Source organism: Scyliorhinus torazame, chromosome 1 (genome assembly GCF_047496885.1).
Source record: "Scyliorhinus torazame isolate Kashiwa2021f chromosome 1, sScyTor2.1, whole genome shotgun sequence".
NCBI lineage: Eukaryota > Metazoa > Chordata > Chondrichthyes > Carcharhiniformes > Scyliorhinidae > Scyliorhinus > Scyliorhinus torazame.
In genome coordinates, this window is record NC_092707.1 from 397,661,617 (window position 1) to 397,682,070 (window position 20,454).

Consider the following 20,454-nt stretch of genomic DNA (forward strand, 5'->3'; position numbering starts at 1 on the left):
GGGTTCCGAGTGTGTCACAGTGAGCCTGAGTTTGTCACAGTGAGTCCAACTATGTCACAGTGAGTGTGAGTGTGTCAGTGAGTTTGAGTGTGCCAAAGTGAGTTTGAGTGTGTCACCATGAGTCCAACTGTGTCAAAGTGAGTTTGTGTGTGTCACAATGAGTCCAAATGTGTCACAGTGAGCTCTGAGTGTATCACAGTGAGTTTGAGTGTGTCACAGTGAGTCCAACTGTGACACAGTGAGTTTGAGTTTGTCACCGTGAGTTCCAGTGTGTCATAGTGAGCTCTGAATGTGTCAGTGAGTTCAAGTGTGTCACAGTAAGTCCGAGTGTGTCACAGTGAGTCCGAGTGTGTCACAGGGAGTCCAAGAATGTCACAATGATTCTGAGTGTGAGACCATGAGTCTGTCACAGTGAGTTTGGAGTATATTTTGCAGCTTTGCATGTATCACAGGTGTGAAAGGTGTTCCATTCCTTGTTACTGAGATGTATTAGATCTAAATGTTTGTGTTCATGTCTAGAATACACCATAGATAATAAAATGGTGCTGCACATGGTTTAATCTGACTGGTATGCTCTACAACGAAAAATAATAAGAAATAAGTACAGATTTTAATTTCTCTGTACCAAATATTGGAAAGCTAATCAGTCCCTGAATGGTGAGCGTTAAAAACTGGCTAACTACATTTTCCAATCAGTCAACTGCATCCATATCCGTATCTTCTCTGCTCTCTAGTCCCGGTTCCTGTGCGGAACCTCCTGCTTCCTGAGCAGTGTCTGGAACACGGGCTGGAATTGGAGGCGGAGATGGAGCTGGAGGAGCAGAATCCGGTCCTGGGACAGGAGGGGCTGTTTCTGCGGCACTGCCTGTCTGCATATCTTCCAGGAGGGACCTTAAAACTTCCGTGATGGACGGTGGACTTTCTGCCTGGGGCTCTGGAGGCGCATCGTCGCCCTGCCTGTCATCCTTGTGAACTGCTTCCTCCACGCAGTGCACCACTTTGAAAGCCATGGCCAGCTCCTGTAGACGGCCTTCTCCCAAAGTTGAAGCCACTGTCGGCTCTGCACTTTCCCCCTCCTCCTGCTCTTCTTGAACACTCTCTGCTCCGCCCGCCTGGGTCCCTGCTTCATCTGACCTGCTGCGCACATTCATTATGTTCTTGTACAGCTCAGTTCTCTCCTCCTGAAGTGCTCTGCAGAGGTTTTCCAATCTCTGGATCTTCACCTGAAAGCATTCATACTCCTTGAATCGCACTTCTCTCTGTAACGGAGGACATCAGGGTAAGAGTGAACAAATTGTACAGAATGGACAGAGGCCGTTCGGCCCAGTGGGCCAGTGCTATTTCCGTGAAAGCTCTATCTGATTAGCCCACCCTCTTTTTTATCAATAGCTCGACAAATTGGCATTTTTCCAGTATTTACCCAACTTGGTGTTGAACTTTAAATTGACCCACCTTTCACAGCTCTTTCAGGCATTGCATTCCACATAAGGCTCTGGTTTAGCACAGTGGGCTAAATAGCTGGCTTGTAATACAGGACAATGCCAGCAGCGCGGGTTCAATTCCCGTACCGGCCTCCCCGAACAGGCGCCGGAATGTGGCGACGAGGGGCTTTTCACAGTAACTTCCATTGAAGCCTACTTGTGACAATAAAGCGATTTTCATTTCATTTTCATTTCTCAATAAGCTGAATAAAAAGGAGCGCTCCCACCAATGTAGGACATCTGCTCTGACGGTGACGGTGTACCGCAGTTTGAGGTCAATTTGAGCTAACATACCAATAAGGGAGCAGGCCCCTCGAGCCTGTGCCACCATTCAATACGATCGTGACTGTAACGTCAACCCCACATTTCCGGGTAACCCCCGATAACCTTTCACCCCCGAGTTAATCAGGGATCTATCTAGCTCTGCCCTAAAAACAATATTCAAAGACTCTGCTGTCACTGTCTTTCGAGAAAGAGAGTTTCAGAGACTCGCCACCCTCGGAAAGAAAACACTTCTCCTCTGAAATGAGCGACCCCTTATTTTTAAGCAGTATACCCGGGGTATACCATCAGCTCGGTGAGATTCACCGCCCAGGGGTTTCAGTCGCTACACGTGGAGCCTGGCAGCACCTCAGCCACAGAAAGACAGCGGCACCGGCATAATTACCCTCCTCAGCTTTCGACTTTCTTCAGCTTTCTGTTCCAATACGCATTTGGACTTTGCTTTGAAAGCTCTGCCTTGTTGAACATCATTACCTCCCACTCACCACGAGCGACCACACTGGGGTTCAGGTGCCAGCTGTGGTTCAGTGGGTGGCGCTCCCAGCTCTGAGTCACCAGCTGGTGGGTTTAAATCCCAGTCAGGAAACCTGTGTACATAATGGGGACGGGCATTCCAGTGCAGTACTGAGGGAGTGCCGCACTGTCAGAGGGTCAGTACTGAGGGAGTGCCGCACTGTCAGAGGGTCAGTACGGAGGGAGTGCCGCATTGTCAGAGGGTCAGTGCTGAGGGAGTACTGCACTGTCAGAGGGTCAGTACTGAGTGAGTGCTGCACTGTCAGAGGGTCAGTACTGAGGGAGTGCTGCACTGACAGAGGGTCAGTACTGAGGGAGTGCTGCACTGTCAGAGGGTCAGTACTAAGGGAGGGCTGTACTGTCAGAGGGTCAGTACTGAGGGAGTGCCGCACTGTCAGAGGGTCAGTACTGAGGGAGTGCTGCACTGTCAGAGGGCCAGTACTGAGGGAGTGCCGCACTGTCAGAGCGTCAGTACTGAGGGAGTGCTGCACTGTCAGAGGGTCAGCGCTGAGGGAGTGCTGCACTGTCAGAGGGTCAGTCCTGAGGGAGTGCTGCACTGTCAGAGGGTCAGTACTGAGGGAGTGCTGCACTGTCAGAGGGTCAGTACTGAGGGAGTGCCGCACTGTCAGAGGGTCAGTACTGAGGGAGTGCTGCACTGTCAGAGGGTCAGTACTGAGGGAGGGCCGTACTGTCAGAGGGCCAGTACTGAGGGAGTCCTGCACTGTCAGAGGGTCAGTACTGAGGGAGTGCTGCACTGTCAGAGGGTCAGTACTGAGGGAGGGCTGCACTGTCAGAGCGTCAGTACTGAGGGAGTGCTGCACTGTCAGAGGGTCAGTACTGAGGGAGTGCTGCACTGTCAGAGGGTCAGTACGGAGGGAGTGCTGCCCTGTCAGAGGGTCAGTACTGAGGGAGTGCTGCCCTGTCAGCGGGTCAGTGCAGAGGGAGTGCCGCACTGTCAGAGCGTCAGTACTGAGGGAGTGCTGCACTGTCAGAGGGTCAGCACTGAGGGAGTGCTGCACTGTCAGAGGGTCAGTACTGAGGGAGTGCTGCACTGTCAGAGGGTCAGTACTGAGGGAGAGCTGCCCTGTCAGAGGGTCAGTACTGAGGGAGTGCCGCACTATCAGAGGGTCAGTACTGAGGGAGTGCCACACTGTCAGAGGGTCAGTACTGAGGGAGTGCCGCGCTGTCAGAGGGTCAGTACTGAGGGAGTGCCGCACTGTCAGAGGGTCAGTACTGAGGGAGTGCCGCACTGTCAGAGGGTCAGTACTGAGGGAGTGCCGCACTGTCAGAGGGTCAGTACTGAGGGAGTGCTGCACTGTCAGAGGGTCAGTAATGAGGGAGTGCTGCACTGTCAGAGGGTCAGTACTGAGGGAGTGCTGCACTGTCAGAGGGTCAGTACTGAGGGAGTGCTGCACTGTCAGAGGGTCAGTACTGAGGGAGGGCTGTACTGTCAGAGGGTCAGTACTGAGGGAGTGCCGCACTGTCAGAGGGTCAGTACTGAGGGAGTGCCGCACTGTCAGAGGGCCAGTACTGAGGGAGTGCCGCACTGTCAGAGCGTCAGTACTGAGGGAGTGCTGCATTGTCAGAGGGTCAGTACTGAGGGAGCGCTGCACTGTCAGATGGTCAGTACTGAGGGAGTGCTGCACTGTCAGAGGTTCAGTACTGAGGGAGTGCTGCACTGTCAGAGGTTCAGTACTGAGGGAGTGCTGCACTGTCAGAGGTTCAGTACTGAGGGAGCGCTGCACTGTCAGAGGGTCAGTACTGAGGGAGCGCTGCACTGTCAGATGGTCAGTACTGAGGGAGTGCTGCACTGTCAGAGGGTCAGTACTGAGGGAGCACTGCACTGTCAGAGGGTCAGTACTGAGGGAGTGCTGCACTGTCAGAGGGTCAGTACTGAGGGAGTGCTGCACTGTCAGAGGGTCAGTATTGAGGGAGTGCTGCACTGTCAGAGGGTCAGCACTGATGGAGTGCTGCACTGTCAGAGGGTCAGTACTGAGGGAGTGCTGCACTGTCAGAGGGTCAGCACTGAGGCGCTGCTGCGCTGCCAGAGGGTCAGTACTGAGGGAGCGCTGCACTGTTAGAGGGTCAGTATTGAGGGAGTGCTGCACTGTCAGAGGTTCAGTACTGAGGGAGCGCTGCACTGTCAGAGGGTCAGTATTGAGGGAGTGCTGCACTGTCAGAGGTTCAGTACTGAGGGAGTGTTGCACTGTCAGAGGGTCAGTACTGAGGGAGCGCTGCACTGTCAGATGGTCAGTACTGAGGGAGTGCTGCACTGTCAGAGGTTCAGTACTGAGGGAGTGCTGCACTGTCAGAGGGTCAGTACTGAGGGAGTGCTGCACTGTCAGAGGTTCAGTATTGAGGGAGCGCTGCACTGTCAGAGGGTCAGTACTGAGGGAGCGCTGCAATGTCAGATGGTCAGTACCATGGGAGTGCTGCCCTGTCAGAGGGTCAGTACTGAGGGAGTGCTGCACTGTCAGAGGGTCAGTACTGAGGGAGTGCTGCACTGTCAGAGGGTCAGTATTGAGGGAGTGCTGCACTGTCAGAGGGTCAGCACTGAGGGAGTGCTGCACTGTCAGAGGGTCAGTACTGAGGGAGTGCTGCACTGTCAGAGGGTCAGTACTGAGTGAGTGCTGCACTGTCAGAGGGGCAGTACTGAGGGAGTGCTGCACTGTCAGAGGGTCAGTACTGAGGGAGTGCTGTACTGTCAGAGGGTCAGTACTGAGGGAGTACTGCACTGTCAGAGGGTCAGTACTGAGGGAGTGCTGCACTGTCAGAGGGTCAGTGCTGAGGGAGTGCTGCACTGTCAGAGGGTCAGTACTGAGGGAGTGCTGCACTGTCACACGGTCAGTACTGAGGGAGTGCTGCACTGTCAGAGGGTCAGTGCTGAGGGAGTGCTGCACTGTCAGAGGGTCAGTACTGAGGGAGTGCTGCACTGTCACACGGTCAGTACTGAGGGAGTGCTGCACTGTCAGAGGGTCAGTGCTGAGGGAGTGCTGCACTGTCAGAGGGTCAGTACTGAGGGAGTGCTGCACTACTGGAAGTGCCCTCGTTCAGAAGAGACTTTAAACCAAGGCCCTGCCTGCCCTCTAAGGCTGACAAAAAAAGATCCCATGGCTCTATTTTGAAGAGTAGGGGAGTCAGCTACCCTCTGGTGTCAACTACAGAGCCAGCCTACAGGACGGGGACCTCATTCGCATCTATATCAAGCGATGTTTTGAGATCCCTCTTGAATTTTTGGTTTCGGATTTATTGAACAGTGAGGTAAGAGCTGTAAACGCAACCCAAAGGTACAATTCCGGGCAGCGCAGTGGAGAGGAAGCACAAAGTTTCCTAAATTCGTGGAAAGTTTACGGCACAGGAAGAGGCCATTCAGCCCATCAGGCCCGCGCCAGCCGAGAACCGGGATGAATCCCAGTTTCCACCATTTGACCCGTAGCTCTGCGGGTTGCAGCACTTGAGGTGAAATCCAGACACCTTTTTAATGAGTTAATGGTTTCTGCCTCTAACGACCCTTTCAGGCAGTGAGTTCCTGACCCCTATCGCCCTCTGGGTCAAATATGTTTCCTCATCTTCCCTCTAGTCTTTCTGCCAATCACGTTACATCTTTGCCCCCCCCCCCCAGTCACTGACCTCTTTGCTAAGGGAGATAGGTCCTTCCAGTCCACTCTATCCAGTCCCCTCACAATCTTGTACATCTCGATCAAATCTCCCCTCAGCCTGCCCTAATCCAAGGAGAACAACCCCAGCCTATCCAATCAGTCCTCATTGCCGCAATTTTCCAGTGCTGGCAACATCCTTGTAAATCTCCTCTGTACCCTCTCCAGACCAATTACATCCTTTCTGTAATCCAGAACCGCACACAGTACTCAAGTTGTGGCCTAACTAATGTTTTATTCAATTCCAGCATAACTTTAGAACATAAGAACTAGGAGCAGGAGTGAGCCATTTTGCCCCTCGAGCCTGCTCTGTCATTCCATAAGATCACGAGAAGGAATTTCTTCAGCCAGAGGGTGGTGAATCTGTGGAACTCTTTGCCGCAGACGGCTGTGGAGGCCAAATCACTGAGCGTCTTTAAGACAGAGGTAGATAGGTTCTTGATCAATAAGGGGATCAGGGGTTATGGGGAGAAGGCAGGAGAATGGGGAGGAGAAAATATCAGCCATGATTGAATGGCGGAGCAGACTCGATGGGCCGAGTGGCCTAATTCTGCTTCTATGTCTCATGGTCTTATTGTCTTATGGCTGATCTCTCTGTGGACTCAGCTCCACTTACCCACCCCTCACCGTAACCTATATACCTTCTTGCTCTTATGTTCTTTACCTCGGTTAAGAAATGGAAGGGTGGCCTCCGCCTTCTTCACCACCTTGTCGACCTGTCCTGCTACCTTCAGGGATCTGTGGACATTCACTCCAAATTCCCTCACTTCCTCCACACCTCTCAGTTACGACACCTCATTGATGTTATGAGTTACATGTGACTTAGGGTCCATTGGGTGGCTATACCTATGTTGCGATGTTCAAGAGCAAATCCCAGCTGAAACTTTGCGGGGTGGGCATTGCCGGCTTCTGGAGGTCTCCGCGTCTCCCACACTGTAACCCTGGCATGGAAACCCCGGCCCACCCTGCCACCACCCCACCACCCCAGGGGGCAATCCTGGCAACGTGGTGCCAGCTGCCTTTGGAACAATTGAACTGGCTGCTTCATCAATGAGACCAAGGCTTTCCAAGCTGAAGATTGCGACTTCGAAGAAATAGGCGGCCGTTGGCAACGGCTGGATAAATCCTCACCTCTTCTATCATGTCCAGAAGAGCTTTGTTGCAGGCTTCCCACTTGGTTTTCCACATGATTGTCTCTTTCTCCAGTTTCTTCATCCTCTTTGTCATCTGTGAGGGTAGAATGTGCACAATAAGATCGGGGTGCTGTAGCCTGAGAAGCAAGTGTCAGCCCAACTCCCTGACCGCTCCCTCGCTCCCCTGAGCCAGGTAGACACAAAGTCCCAACGTCCGTCATCTGAGCACAGAATCTAGGCTGTACGCTTCACTGGATGTGAATCTGAACCTGGCTAGGTGGGTGTAAATGATCCCATGGTACTATTTAAAGGACGGAGCAATTTCCATCACTAATTTTATTTAACCAACTCCAGTGTGGGTTAACCAGTCATTTTTCTCGTGCCCTGCCGCAGGAAGTCAGTGATTATGCATCGCTTTGGGGGGAAGGCAAGAGAATGTGGATGAGGAAACTATTAGCCATGATTGACCGATGGGCCGAATGGCCCAATTCTGCTCCTCTGTCTTATGGTCTTCTTGTGGTCTTACTTTAGGCATTGTTGACAGTGTGAAGAGCACTGTATAAATACAAGTTCTACCCTGCACGGTGGCACAGTGGTTAGCAGTGCTGCCTCACCGCGCCAAGGACCAGGGTTCAGTTACAACTTTGGGTGACAGTCTGTGTGGAGTCTGCACGTTCTCCCCGTGTGTGCGTGGGTTTCCTCCGGGTGCTCCGCTTTCCTCCCACAGTCCAAAGACGTGCAGGTTAGGTGGATTGGCTGCGCTAAATTGCTCCTTAGTGTCCAAATGTTAGGTGGTGTTATGGGGTTACAGGGATAGGTAGAGGGTCGGTGTAGACCAGTGTTCTTCAAACTCGGGGGCGCGACCCGCGGGTGGGTCGCAGGTGGGTGTCGGGAGGGTCGCGGAGCTATCCTTCGCGGCGCTCCCGATCGCGCAAATCCCCGCGCAGCAGCCGGCTTTTGATAACGCCGGCTGCAAGCGGCCTTTAAAATGGCTGCGAACATGTAAAGAAAATTCGGCCGCATTGCGCATGCGCGCACGATCACCGGCCAGCATGCGCGCACGATCACCGGCCAGCATGCGCGCACGATCACCGGCCAGCATGCGCGCACGATCACCGGCCAGCATGCGCGCACGATCACCGGCCAGCATGCGCGCACGATCACCGGCCAGCATGCGCGCACGATCACCGGCCAGCATGCGCGCACGATCACCGGCCAGCATGCGCGCACGATCATCGGCCAGCATGCGCACGATCATTGGCCAGCATGCGCGCACGATCACCGGCCAGCATGCGCGCACGATCACCGGCCAGCATGCGCGCACGATCACCGGCCAGCATGCGCGCACGATCACCGGCCAGCATGCGCGCACGATCACCGGCCAGCATGCGCACGATCGTCGGCCAGCATGCGCGCACGATCACCGGCCAGCATGTGCAGTGCTGCCGCTTCTTTTTCAAACGGTCGCAGCTTTTTGTTTTACAAGTTTGGGGGTTTTTAATTCATTTAATTCATTTATTTTATTCATTTTTTTTACAAGTTCGGGGGAGTTTTATTTAATAAAATTTTACGGGAAAAAACTCAGAACTTTGGCCAGATGGAGACTCCATACTTTCCGACACCGGAAGGCTTCACCTTCATCCAACAGGTTCCATTGGAGGAACGTGTACGAGGGCCAAAGGGACCCAAAACCATTTCCTCCATTTTTGTCAGTAGCAAACAAGGTAAGAGAAAATGGTGGGTCGCGAAGGTCGGCCGGCGTGGGTCGCGAAGGTCAGTCGGCGTGGGTCGCTCAGGTCGGCCAGCGTGGGTCGCGAAGGTCGGCCGGCGTGGGTCGGGAAGGTCGGCCGGCGTGGGTCGCGAAGGTCGGCCGGCGTGGGTCGCGAAGATCGGCCGGGTTGGGTCGCGAAGGTCGGCCGGCGTGGGTCGCGAAGGTCGGCCGGCGTGGGTCGCGAAGGTCGGCCGGCGTGGGTCGCGAAGGTCGGCCGGCGTGGGTCGCGAAGGTCGGCCGGCGTGGGTCGCGAAGGTCGGCCGGCGTGGGTCGCTCAGGTCGGCCGGCGTGGGTCGCGAAGGTCAGCCATGTTGGGTCCTGAAGGTTGGGCGGTTTGTAAAAATGGGTCCCCGGAAAAAAAGTTTGAAGAACACTGGTGTAGACTCAATGGGCCGAATGGGCTCCTTCTGTACTGTAGGGATTCTATGATTCATTCAGAGGAATCAACCAGCCATTTGGCCCAGCAACCTCCTTCCTTTTCAGCAGATCAAACCGGCCTTCCCAACTGGCCCCAAAACCCGGAATTACTACGTTACAGCAACGACTAATCTTCAGAGAGTCCACCATTGGAGGGTGTGAAATGCTTTGGCAACTCATGAAAAGTGCTTTGCAACTATAAACCTGTCCTTCCTAAACCATTCTCTCTTTGAAAATGGGTCCAATTAACACTTCAGCCTATCTGCTTCAACCTGTGTGAATTGTTTCACGTTTATCCAGTCCTGGGTGAGGGATGTTCTGCCCGTCTGCTTATCTCTTCCCCAATTTCTCCTGAACATCAACACATCATCACAGGTAACGGCAGCAGTGCTGCTCTGAGCATCGGGATGCTCCGATGTATTCTAAACCAGTCGTCACTTGGTTTAGCACAGTGGGCTAAATAGCTGGCTTGTGAAATGAAGTGAAACTTGCTTATTGTCACAAGTAGGCTTCAATGAAGTTACTGTGAAAAGCCCCTAGTCGCCACGTTCCAGCGCCTATTCGGGGAGGCTGGTATGGGAATTGAACCGTGCTGCTGGGCTGCCTTGGTCTGCTTTAAAAGCCAGCTATTTAGCCCAGTGTGCTAAACCAGCCCCATGTAATGCAGAACAAGGCCAGCAGCGCGGTTCGATTCCCGTACCGGCCTCCCCGAACAGGCGCCGGAATGTGGCGACTAGGGGCTTTTCACAGTAACTTCATTTGAAGCCTACTTGTGACAATAAGCGATTTTCATTTCATTTCATTTCATTAAGGACAGAGTTAGCCACAGTTGAGTGGGTAGCACCTTTATCTCGGAATTACGTGGTTATGGGCTCGGGTTCCACTCCGGACATTTGAACTAATAATCCAGTCTGACTGAAGGAGTGCTGCACTCAGGGGTGTTGTCATTGTGAAGGGACATTAAACTGAGGTCCCGTCTGGCCTCCCGAGTGGATGTAAAAGCTCCCCTGGCACGAGTTTGAAGAAAAGGCTGAACTGTTCTCCCCTGTGTCCTGCGTAATGTTCGCTCCTCAGTCAATTGGGTGGCATGGACCACAGTGGTTGGCACTGTTGCTTCACAGCGTCAGGGATCCGGGTTTGATTCCCAGCTTGGGTCACAGTCTGTGCGGAGTCTGCACGTTCTCCCCGTGTCTGCGTGGGTTTCCTCCGGGTGCTCCGGTTTCCTCCCACAAGTCCTGAAAGACGTGCTTGTTGGGTGATTTGGACATTCTGAATTCTTCCTCTGTGTATCCGAACAGGCGCCGGAATGTGGCGAATAGGGGATTTTCACAGTAACTTCATTATTATTATTATAATCATTATAACTCTGCCTTTATGTGCGATCTTGCTGTGTATAAACTGGCTGCTGAGAATCCCATGTTGCACCAGTAACTACACTGCAAAAACACCTCTTTGGCCGTGGGATGTCCCGAGGTTGTGAAAGGTGCCATAGAAACACAATGAACCTCTTTCTCCAGGTGAACAACACTCATGGTTAGCCCAAGGTTTAACCTGTCCGACAAAACTCCAGGAGAAATTTGGGTTAAATCGGGCTTGTTCACTAACCTTGACCCGTGAATAAGATTAAATACGTTTAATGCACGCTGTAAATTTCAAAACAAGTTATAGGAAATATTGAATGACTCATATATTAACAGAACTGTCATTAACTTCAAGTGGTAAAAACAAAAGAAATATTTACACTTTGGACACAGCATGGCTCTCACGATCAGTGTTGTGAGCAATCAGCGTGCTCCTCACCTCATTTAGCCTTTACTTGTGAATCAGAGCGGGAGGAGAAAAACTGCGCCGACAGTAATCAGCCGAATGTGGCAGCTCTGGGCGCGGGTAACGGTCAACAAAATGTCTGGTGGGCCGCACTCAGACCCCAGGTGGGCTGCATGTGGCCCTCGGGAGGCAGGTTGCCCACCACGGCCCCAAAGTCTAAATGATGCCCCACTTCACGCTCACGACGATTGAGTGACCTGCAATCGCATGATCGTTTCCCACTCTCTGACCTTTTCCATGTCCTCTTTGAAGCTGCCAAACATTTCGTTGCTTTTTGTCAGCGTCCCCTGGAACTCTTCGAACTTTTCAGCATACAGCTTGAGCTGGGGAGAGATCAGCAGACACACATCAGTGCTGGGGAACGAGTTCCTATTGAAAACAGCCGTTGATTCAACGACTAAAGTACTCGCACTTCTTTTTTAATTGAAAGCGCCCAATTCTTCTTTTTTTCCAATTAAATGGGCAATTTAGCCTGGCCAATCCACCTACCCTGCATATCTTTGGGTTGTGGGGGTGAGACCCACGCAGACACGGGGAGAATGTGCAAACTCCACACGGACAGTGACCCGGGGCCAGGATCCAACCCGGGTCCTCGGCGCCGTGAGGCAGCAGTGCTAACCACCGTGCCGCCCTCAGGACCGTAACCTTCACCACCCGAGCAAAATCCATCTCCGGGCTTTCAGGGAGGCAAAGGCCAGAACATCGGCCTCTCTCACCCCCTGGACTCCCGGGTCGCCAGCACCCCAAATATCGCCCCCTCTGGACTCAGGACCACGCCCACACCCAGCACCTTGGACATCACCTCTAAGAACCCCTGCCAGAACCCCCTCAATCTTGGAATAGCCAGAACATGCGGGCATGATTCGCAGGCCCACCTGTGCAGCGCCCACACCTATCCTCTACCCCCTCAATTCCCGGCTTGGGTCACTGTCTGTGTGGAGTTTGCACGTTCTCCCCGTGTCTGCGTGGGCTCCTCCGGGTGCTCCGGATTCCTCCCACAAGTCCCGAAAGACGTGATTGTTCGGTGAATTTGACATTCTGAATTCTCCCTCCGGGTACCCGAACAGGCACCGGAATGTGGCGACTAGGGGCTTTTCACAGTAACTTCGCTGCAGTGTTAATGTAAGCCTACTTGTGACACTAATAAAGATGATTATTTCCAACAATTAACGTGTTTGACCCAGAATTTTATCTCCTGAGTCCGTGGCCATGAGCTAACTATCCAGCTGTGTCTGAATTTCAGAGGCTGTACTGGAAACAAGGTTTGCTGGGAGTGTGCCCCATGATGTTTGGGGGGGCGGGGGAAACAACATTTTTACTGATCTGTGAGGACAACCTCTTTTTTTAACCTGTTAATGAACTGGAACTTGCCACCTGGGAAGGTGATGGACGCAGAGACGATGAACAATTTTGAAAGGAGATTAGAGGGGCTCTTGAAGGAAATAAACTTGCGGGGCTCCAGGGACTGACTGGATTGCTCTCCAGAGAGCCGGCATCAACTCGATGGGCCAAATGGCCCCCTTCTGTGCTGTCGTGACTTGCAGAACCTATAATCTCAACTCTTGCTTGAGGTTTCTAAATGGTCCCCTGTCAGAGTTTAATTCTTCACATTGTCTTTCAACAGTACGAACTTGATCATGTTCATCGCATTTGATTAACATAAAGGTGAAGGGGGAAGTTTTTCCAAAATTCTTTCATGGGGTGTAGGTGTCATTGGAAAGGCCAGCATTTGCTGCCCATCCTTTTTAAAAATAAATTTAGAGTACCCAATTATTTTTTTTTACAATTAAGGGACAATGTAGCGTGACCAATCCGCCTAACCTGCACATCTTTGGGTTTTGGGGGTGAAACCCACGCAGACACGGGGAGAACGTGCAAACTCCACACGGACAGTGACCCAGGGCTGGGATTCGAACCCGGGTCCTCAGTGCCGCAGTCCCAGTGCTAACCACTGCGCCACAGGCTGCCCCGGGGTGCCCATCCTTAACTGGGCACTTCATAATACGAGAGCGCTGATTAACAACCCCGCTGTTTGTTAACGCTGTATTGGTATGGTTTTCTAGGTGGTGTGACCGCACCCTATCTTGTAAATGACAATGAAAAACATTTGAAAATCAAAATGAAAAATGAAAAACAGAGGCTGTTTAGCACAGGGCTAAATCGCTGGCTTTGAAAGCAGACCAAGGCAGGCCAGCAGCACGGTTCAATTCCCGTAACAGCCTCCCCGAACAGGCGCCGGAATGTGGCGACTAGGGGCTTTTCACAGTCACTTCATTTGAAGCATACCTGTGACAATGAGCGATTTTCATTTAATTTCATTTTCAAATATAAGAAGCCTTGGCCCTGGTTGGGGCACCATTCAATTGTGCACCACTCACCTGGGCTTTCAGCAGGGTTTCCTGTTCCTTCATGATATTGGTTTGTACCTTCCACTCAGACGCTTGATTCAGGAGCTGTTTGATTAGAGAAGAGGAGAAAGAAAAGAGAGATTGCAAACATTTTGGAATGATTGCCGAAAGATAAGACTGCATTTTAATCAAAATGTTTCTTTTGCACTCCTCGGGAACAATATTTAGCGTGCAAAATTGAGGGGAAGGTGGTCTGTCAGGCCTGTCCCACTCAGGTCACATGGTGGCTGGAGAGCGATGACCAGATGTGGTTCTTTGGCCTCTGATCCATCCTCCACCTCCATTGGAGCCCGTTGCATATTGTGAGATGACTTCCTCACCAACAGACCGCAATCTGTCAGGATAGGCAACAGCACCTCCTCCACAATAGTCCTCAACACCGGAGCCTCACAAGGATGTGTGCTCAGTCCTCTACTGTACTCCCTATACACCCATGACTGTGTGGCAACATTTAACTCCAACTCAATCTGTAAGTTTGCGGATGATACGACTGTGGTGGGCCGCATCTCATACAACGACGAATCAGACTACAGGAGGGAGATAAATCACTTGGTTGCATGGTGTACCGAAAACAACCTCTCTCTAAATGTTGGAAAGACCAAGGAACTGATCATCGACTTCAGGAAGCGCAGCGCGACACACACTCCTGTCTGCATCAATGGCTCCGAAGTGGAGATGGTCGATAGCTTTAAGTTCCTGGGAGTCACCATCACCAACAGTCTGTCCTGGTCCACTCACGTTGATGCAACAGTCAAGAAAGCCCAACAATGCCTCTACTTCCTGCGGAAGCTTAAAAAATTTGGCATGTCTGCATCGACTCTCACAAGCTTCTACAGATGTGCGATAGAGAGCATCCTATCTGGCTGCATCACAGCCTGGTATAGCAACTGCTCGGTCCAAGATCGCAAGAAACTGCAGAGTGTGGTGAACTCAGCCCAAGGCATCACACAAGCTTGCCATCCTCCCATTGATTCTGTCTACACCTCCCGCTGCCTCAGGAAGGCAGACAGCATTATCAGAGACCCCTCCCACCCAGGCATTGCCTTCTTCCAGATCCTTCTATCAGGCAGAAGGTACAGAAGTCTGAAAACTCGCACATCCAGACATAGGAACAGCTTCTTTCCCACAGCGACAAGACTCCTCAACGACTCCCCCTCGGACTGAATAAAAGCAAATTACTTTGCGTTGCTTTGACAAAGAGTCATCGGACTCGAAACGTTAGCTCCTTTCTCTCCCTACAGATGCTGCCAGACTTGCTGAGATTTTCCAGCATTTTCTCTTCCCCCTCGGACTGATCTGCTCCCTGTAAGAACACTATTCACGACGCCCTATGCTGCTCTTGCTCATGTATTTGCTTTGTTTGGCCCCTTGTTCCGTACTGTAACCAATCACTGTCTGTCGATGTACCATTTGTTAATGTTCTCTGTTGATTATTCTTTTTGTCTATTATGTACGTACTGTGTACGTTCCCTCGGCCGCAGAAAAATACTTTTCACTGTACTTCAGTACATGTGACAATAAATCAAATCAAATCAAATCGAGATGACAGTGACGAAGGTATCGTGCTTTTGCTTCACTGAAGTTCTTTTTGCCTTCAGTGAAGCTGCCCAATATCCTGGTGCACTGGGTTACAGATACAAACTGGTCTTGTATTGCTGGCTAATCTCTGGTGTAAAGCTCAGGGGCGAAATTCTCCCCCAACGGCGCGATGTCCTCTGACTGGCGCCCAAATCGGCGCCAATCAGACGGGCATCGTGCCAGCCCAAAGGTGCGGAATGCTCCGCATCTTTGGCGGCCTACCCCCGACATTGAGGGACTAGGCCGGCGCCGGAGGGATTTCCGCCCCGCCAGCTGGCGGAAATGGCGTTTGTTGCCCCGTCAGCTGGCGCGGCAATGCGGCGCATGCGCGGGAGCGTCAGCGGCCGCTGACAGTTTCCCGCGCATGCGCAGTGGGGAGAGTCACTTCCGCCTCCGCCATGGTGGAGGCCGTGGCGGAGGTGGAAGGGAAAGAGTGCCCCCACGGCACAGGCCCGCCCGCGGATTGGTGGGCCCCGATCGCGGGTCAGGCCACCGTGGGGGCACCTCCCGGGGTCAGATCGCCCCGCGCCCCCCCCAGGACCCCGGAGCCCGCCCACGCCACCTGGTCCCGCCGGTAAATACCAGGTTTAGTTTACGCCGGCGGGACAGGCAATTTCTGGGCGGGGCTTCGGCCCATCCGGGCCGGAGAATTGAGCGGGGGGGTCCCGCCAACCGCCGTGGCCCGATTCCCGCCCCCGCCCAATCTCCGGTACCGGAGACCGGCGGGGGCGGGATTCACGGCGGCCAGCGGCCATTCTCCGACCCGGCGGGGGGTCGGAGAATGACGCCCCAGGTCTCCAATTCATAGAAAAGAGGATAGGAGAGGCTGAATGGCCTGCTCTGAGCCCATGGTTTGTCTAATGGTTACACACCACTATTTGAGCCAATGGCTGACCAATAATTATAGACCAGGATGTGAATCAGTCATTGGCCGATACTTACATACTCCTTTTCTCGCTGATGTCGTTCTTCAGCTTCCTTCAGTAGCTCCTGCGCTTGTGCGAGCTTGGCATCCATCAGCTGTTGCTGCAGATCCCTGTGCTTAAAGATCTTCTCAAAGTGCTGCAGAGAATTAGACACACACACAAAATGGTGAACAACTGCATCCTGGATAGCCTGTGACTGGCTCGAGCGCCATTACAAACCCGACAAACCCAAATCCCGGGTTCCCTCCATCTGCTGAACTTTTGATCAGGCTTCGTTAGGACGTCCAGGCCGGAATTCACCGGCCATTTGCTGGCGGTGGGATTCTTCGGTCCCGCTGGCAGCGCACCTCCGCCCGTGGGTTTCCTGGCACCGTGGGTTGGCTTCAACGGGAAATCCCATGGGCAGCGGCCTCCCCCTGCCGAGAAACACGCGGCGGGGAGAACAGAGAATCTCGCCCCTAATCTCCCGATTAGGCACCTCACTGCCTTTTGGACTTAACAGCGACTTCAACGGTCACTGTCCGTGTGGAGTTTGCACACTGGGCTAAATCGGTGGCTTTTAAAGCAGACCAAGGCAGGCCAGCAGCACGGTTCGATTCCCATACCAGCCTTCCCGAACAGGCGCCGGAATGTGGCGACTAGGGGCTTTTCACAGTAACTTCATTTGAAGCCGACTTGTGACAATAAGCGATTTTCATTTCTAATTGCCCCTTAATTGGAAAAAATAATTGGGTACTCTAAATTAAAAAAAAAGAATCTGCGGCATTTCTGCCCTGATCTACTTTGGGCAGCACGGTAGCACAGTGAATAGCATTGTGGCTTCACAGCGCCAGGTTCGATTCCCGGCTTGGGTCACTGCCTGTGCGGAGTTAGCACGTTGTCTGCGTGGGTTTCCTCCGGGTGCTCCGGTTTCCTCCCACAGTCCAAAGACATGCAGGTTAGGTGGATTGGCCGCGCTAAATTGCCCTTAGTGTCCAAAAAGGTTAGGAGGGGTTATTGGGTTACGGGGATAGGGTGGAAGTGAGGGCTTAAGTGGGTCGGTGCAGACTCGATGGGCCGAATGGCCTCCTTCTACACTGTATGTTCTGTGTTCTATAAGACAAGTCCCTCATCCCTAGAATCAATCTAGTGAACCTTCTTTGAACTGCCTCTTTTGCATTTACGTCCTTCCTCAAGTAAGGGGTTCAAAATTTTGTGCTGTACTCCAGATGCGGTCCCACCAATGCTCTATACAGTTGCTACAGCACTTCCCTACTTTTTTACTCTATTGCATTAGCAATGAATGCCAAAATTCCATTTGCCTTCCTTATTACCTGCTGCAGCTGCATACTAACTTTCTGCGATTCACGCACAAGGACACCCAGATTCTTCTGCACCAAAGCAATTTGAAGTTTCTTCCTGTTTAGATAATAAGCTGCCTTTTTATTTTTCCGACCACAATGGACAACCTCATACTTATCCACGCCAAATTCCATCTGTCAAATTTTGGCCCACTCACCTAATCTATCCATATCCATTTGTAAGTTTCTTATTTCCTCATGGCAACTTACTATCCCCTCTATTTTAATGTCATCTGCAAATTTGGCAATAGTACCTTCTATCCCTGCATCCAAGTCATTAATATAGATTGTGAATAGTTGGGGAGGATCGAACCTTGTGGCACACCACTAGTTACAGCTTGTCAATCAGAAAAAGACCCATTTATCCCCACTCTCTGCTTTTTGCTGGTTAGTCAATCCTTTATCCAAGCTAATATATTATCCCTAACCCATGGGATCTTATCTTGTGCAGTAACCTTTTGTGCAGCACCTTATCAAATGCCTTCTGGAAGTCCAGATACACTACATCTACAGGATTTCCATTATCCACTTTGCTTGTTACATCTTCAAAGAACTCTAGCAAATTAGTCAAACATGATTTATCCTTCATAACACCATGCTGATTGATGGATTATGTTTTGACTTTCCAAGTGTCCTGCAGGTACTTCTTTAATAATGGATTCCAATAATTTCCCAAAGACAAACATTAGACTAACTGGTCTATAGTTTCCTACTTTCTGCCTTTCTCCCTTTTAGAACAGAGGCATTACATGAGCCTTCTGCCAATCCATGGGAATATTTCCAGAATCCAGGGAATTTTGGAATATCATAACCAATGCCTCCACTATCGCTGCTGCCACTTCCTTTAAGACTCGAGGATGTAAGCCATCTGGCTCTGGGGACTTGTCTGCCTTTAATCACAATAGTACTCAGTACTTTTTTCTTAGTGATGGCGATTGTTTTAAGTCCATCCTTTTCAACAACCTCTGCATTACCTGTTATTATTGTGATAGTTCTAGTCTCTGCCATTTCTGGGTTTCCCAATCTCGTTCTCTGAGTCACCAACATTGACTTTTGCTACTCTCCTTCTTTTTGTATACTTATATGATCTTTTGCTATCCATTTTTATATTTTGTGCTTCCTTAATAATTTACCTCAGCTCTTTTTGTTACTTTTTTAGTAACCCTCTATTTGTCTTTAAAAGGTTCCCAATACTCCAGCCTGCCACTGACCTTTGCAATATGGTATGCCTTAGTTTGTGTCTTTATGCTATCTTTAACCCCCTTGCTTAGCCACAAATGCATTTCCCCCTCTGACAATCTTTATTCCTCTCTGGAACATATTCAGTTGGGAGGAATTGAATATCTCCTTAAATGTCTGCCACTGCTCATCAACCTTTAGTCTTCCTGCTCAGTCTGCCAGGGTAAAGTCTGCCCTCATGCCTATGTAATTACCTTGGTTTAATACCAGAACACTAGTGTGGGTCACATTGCCCTCCTATTAGCACTTTCCGCTCGCTGCCTGACCTTTATGCCACTATTAGCACCTTCTTTAGTCTTTCACACTGCCAATAATGCTCCCTTTGTCTTTAGTCCATGACATCCTTGCCAGTCTCTCCTGAATCTCAGCTATCCATGATCTTCTATTTTGCCCTACCTTATCCACCTCCTCTCCAACTCGCTAATCCATTATATTTCCACCTCTCTTCACAACTCTGAACAAGAGACATTGAAACAAAAACTCTGTTTCTCTCTCACAAGTTCATAAGATATAGGAGCAGCAGAATTAGGCCATTCGGCCCATCGGGTCTGCTCCGCCATTCTATCATGGCTGATGTGTTCCTCATCTGCTACCTGCAATGTTTCAGACCAAGAGCTGGATTGTGAAATCAGCCCGAGCATCTCCCCCCTAGAACACATGACCGAGGAGCGGGAGTGGGCAATTTAGCCTCCCGAGCCTAACGCCCTCAATGTGACCATGGCTGGTCCCATCCTGGCCTCATCTCCACCGTCCTGCCCGTTCGCCATAACCCTTCAACCCATTACCAATTAAAAATCTGTCTTAACACCTCCTTAAATTTACCCACTGTCCCAGCATCCACCGCACTCCGGGGTAGCGAATTCCACAGATTCGCAAGCTTTTGGAAGAAGTAGTTTTAAATCTGTTTTAAATTTGCTACCTCTTATTCTAAATTGCTGCCCGACCTGCTGCATTCATTCAGCATCTTCCCTTTTTGAAATTTCATGAGAACATCAATTGCTGGGAATCTAGCAGAATTACTGGCAACCGAGCGGATTTGGCGACAAAATTCCATTGGGTTTGCCGGTGTGTGAATGTCCAAACCCTTTCCTATGAAATTCTACTGACTGCCAATGAAGTCTGGACTTCAATCACAGGAAACCTTCTCTACGGTAACTCGGGATGGACAATAAATACAGGCCCGTGCCAGTGACACAGGGATCTCACCAATGAATAAAAAGAGGCACGCTCCAAGCTTGCTTGCTGGTTGGGAGAATTCCACATGGCATTCCTGGGGCGAAATTCTCCCCCAACGGCGCGATGTCCGCCGACTGGCGCCCAAAACGGCACCAATCAGATGGGCATCGCGCCGGCCCAAAGGTGTGGAATGCTCCGCATCTTTGGGGGCCGAGCGGCAACCGGCGCGGCCCGATTCCCGCCCCGCCCAATCTCCGGTACCGGAGACTTCAGCGGGGGCGGGATTCACGGCGGGGGGGTCGGAGAATGACGCCCCTCGCCTCCGCTGTAACTACCTTCAGACTTGAGGGAATAAGATTAAACCCCTGGACACGGCAATCAGCAAGGCCCAGGAGAAAAATCATAGGAGAATTTAAAACAATATGTGGTTAGCATTGCTGCCTCATAACGCCATCGACCCCGATTCAATTCCAGCCTCGGGAGACTCTTTGTGTGGAGTCTGCACGTCCTCCCCGTGTCTGCGTGGGTTTCCTCCGGGTGCTCCGGTTTCCTCCCACAGTCCAACGATGTGCAGGTTCGGTGGATTGGCCACGCTAAATTGCCCCCCTTCATGTCCAAAAAAAAAGGTTACGTGCGGTTACGGGGGAGTGGGGCGCTCCTGCGGGGGGTTATTGCAGACTCGATGGGCCGAATGGCCTCCTTCTGCA

At 51.5% G+C, this 20,454-nt stretch overlaps 1 protein-coding gene across 2 annotated transcripts in view; it reads right to left on the reverse strand.

Annotated features, from left to right (window-relative positions):
* Positions 1-540: 540 nt before the first annotated feature.
* txlnba (taxilin beta a) overlaps positions 541-20,454 on the reverse strand; it is a 142,399-nt gene continuing 122,485 nt past the window's right edge. For both annotated transcript variants that reach the window (XM_072513719.1, XM_072513710.1), the window contains exons 6-10: positions 16,009-16,128; positions 13,459-13,533; positions 11,311-11,403; positions 7,064-7,159; positions 541-1,259 (exon numbers count right to left, since the gene is read on the reverse strand). In XM_072513719.1, the coding sequence (XP_072369820.1) occupies positions 693-1,259; positions 7,064-7,159; positions 11,311-11,403; positions 13,459-13,533; positions 16,009-16,128 (951 nt within the window). In that variant the 3' untranslated portion in view covers positions 541-692. The remainder of the gene's footprint in view (positions 1,260-7,063; positions 7,160-11,310; positions 11,404-13,458; positions 13,534-16,008; positions 16,129-20,454) is intronic.